At 35.0% G+C, this 1505-nt stretch overlaps 1 protein-coding gene across 1 annotated transcript in view; it reads left to right on the plus strand.

The window, feature by feature from the left end:
- The window catches only part of LOC21405776 (5'-nucleotidase domain-containing protein DDB_G0275467), a 15916-nt gene extending 14672 nt beyond the window's left edge, over positions 1-1244 (plus strand). Inside the window, exon 14 of the mRNA XM_024169940.1 lies at positions 842-1244. Coding sequence (XP_024025708.1) covers positions 842-871 — 30 coding nt within the window. The 3' untranslated portion in view covers positions 872-1244. The remainder of the gene's footprint in view (positions 1-841) is intronic.
- The last annotated feature ends 261 nt before the right edge of the window (positions 1245-1505 follow it).

Raw genomic sequence — 1505 nt, forward strand, 5'->3', positions numbered from 1 at the left:
GTTTTTTTTTTTGATTTTTTTTTTTTTTTTTTTTTTTTTCTTGAATGCAGTAAGTAATGATATTTGCTTTGCTTACCATAGTAACGTTGCAAACTTTTGTCCCTGAATGATTTTGTGGTCAACGAACCAAAACAACAAAAGAGGAGAAAAAGAAAAGTGGTGGGGGTGAGGTGTTGGGTTTCTTTCTTAGATGTTTCCTTTGGTTTCATTTTGTATGGTTCCGTGCTCCATGATTATGCAGTATTGTTTAATTATGCGGCTAAAAATTTCAGCTTAGTGAGCCGAGGATTGTGTTTGTTGTCCTCTCCATTATGTTCAATGGAGGAAATTAGATTTGTCCAAAACGAAACAATATAATGAGGATTTACATGTTTCTATTTAATTCTTGAGATGTATTTGCCATTTTGTTTGCTCTATACACGTCCTAGATTTGTTGAAGTTTTGTGCAAATTGAAAACTGACCTTTGTTTCTAGGTGTAACTAAGTAGAATGAAAATCTTGGCTCCTAAATTAAGTTTTTATTTTTAATTTTATTTTATGGCCTTTTTACCCTGATGATTATAAAAACTTACTTCACAAGGACTTTACTATTCTCTTGTATATAAGTCACATTTCTACTTGTGACTTACTTCACAAGGGCTATATTATCCTCCCATACAAGTCGTCCTATCATGTGTATGAACATCGATATTGAGTAGTTTTGTGCAACTAGTGACACAAGTATCCAGCAACAAAAGGGCACGACTATAGCAAGCTGCTTAGAAATGAAATTTCATCAACGTTTTGAGTTGCTTGTCCTGGATTCTCTCGTTGCATCACTTTAACATGTTCCTTCTTTCAGGTTCCATCGAGCTTGTTCAAAAGTTGCTGATCATCATTCTTTTGGAGGAAAGGTTTGAAAAAGGGTAGTTCACCTTTCTACATTCTTTTGAAGCCAAACATGGTAAGTAGAGTTTTAACCATCGTCAAGGTTTCAGCAACAAGTCTACAATAGTAGGTCATGCCCATAAATTTGGGTCGCACATCTTATAGAAACATTCATCTTGAGTTTGACGTGTACATTACACGTCTATTCATTCTTTCAACCACATATTGAAGTCACGAAGTCTAGTCTCAAGGATAAAATGAGTAGAAGAAATATATTGTTCATACTTTACAAGTGTAAAATTTTGTCTCGTGTATAGTATACTTTTCCAAGATTCACTTCTTATGCTGCTTAATGAAAAAGGGCAATTTACCTTTCAATCCAATCGGACGTGTAAATGTTATAGCATTACAAATTTAAGCTTTGTGGTTGCTTCCACTTTTAAGGTACTAGAGGAGCATTTCCGTGAAAACAAATACTTCTTATGAACTTAACAAGCTCATTCACGTGGATGATAATGATGGCCTGGATTTGGCTGAGGTCAACTTTATGTTTCTCGTGTGGGGTGGTGAACTGGCTTTTCTAGCTCATTGGAGCAAGGTTGTACGTTCCAGGATCTTCTAAGTTCTGTTTTCAATTT

The sequence above is a fragment of the Morus notabilis genome, unplaced genomic scaffold (assembly GCF_000414095.1).
Source record: "Morus notabilis unplaced genomic scaffold, ASM41409v2 Scaffold277, whole genome shotgun sequence".
Taxonomy (NCBI): domain Eukaryota; kingdom Viridiplantae; phylum Streptophyta; class Magnoliopsida; order Rosales; family Moraceae; genus Morus; species Morus notabilis.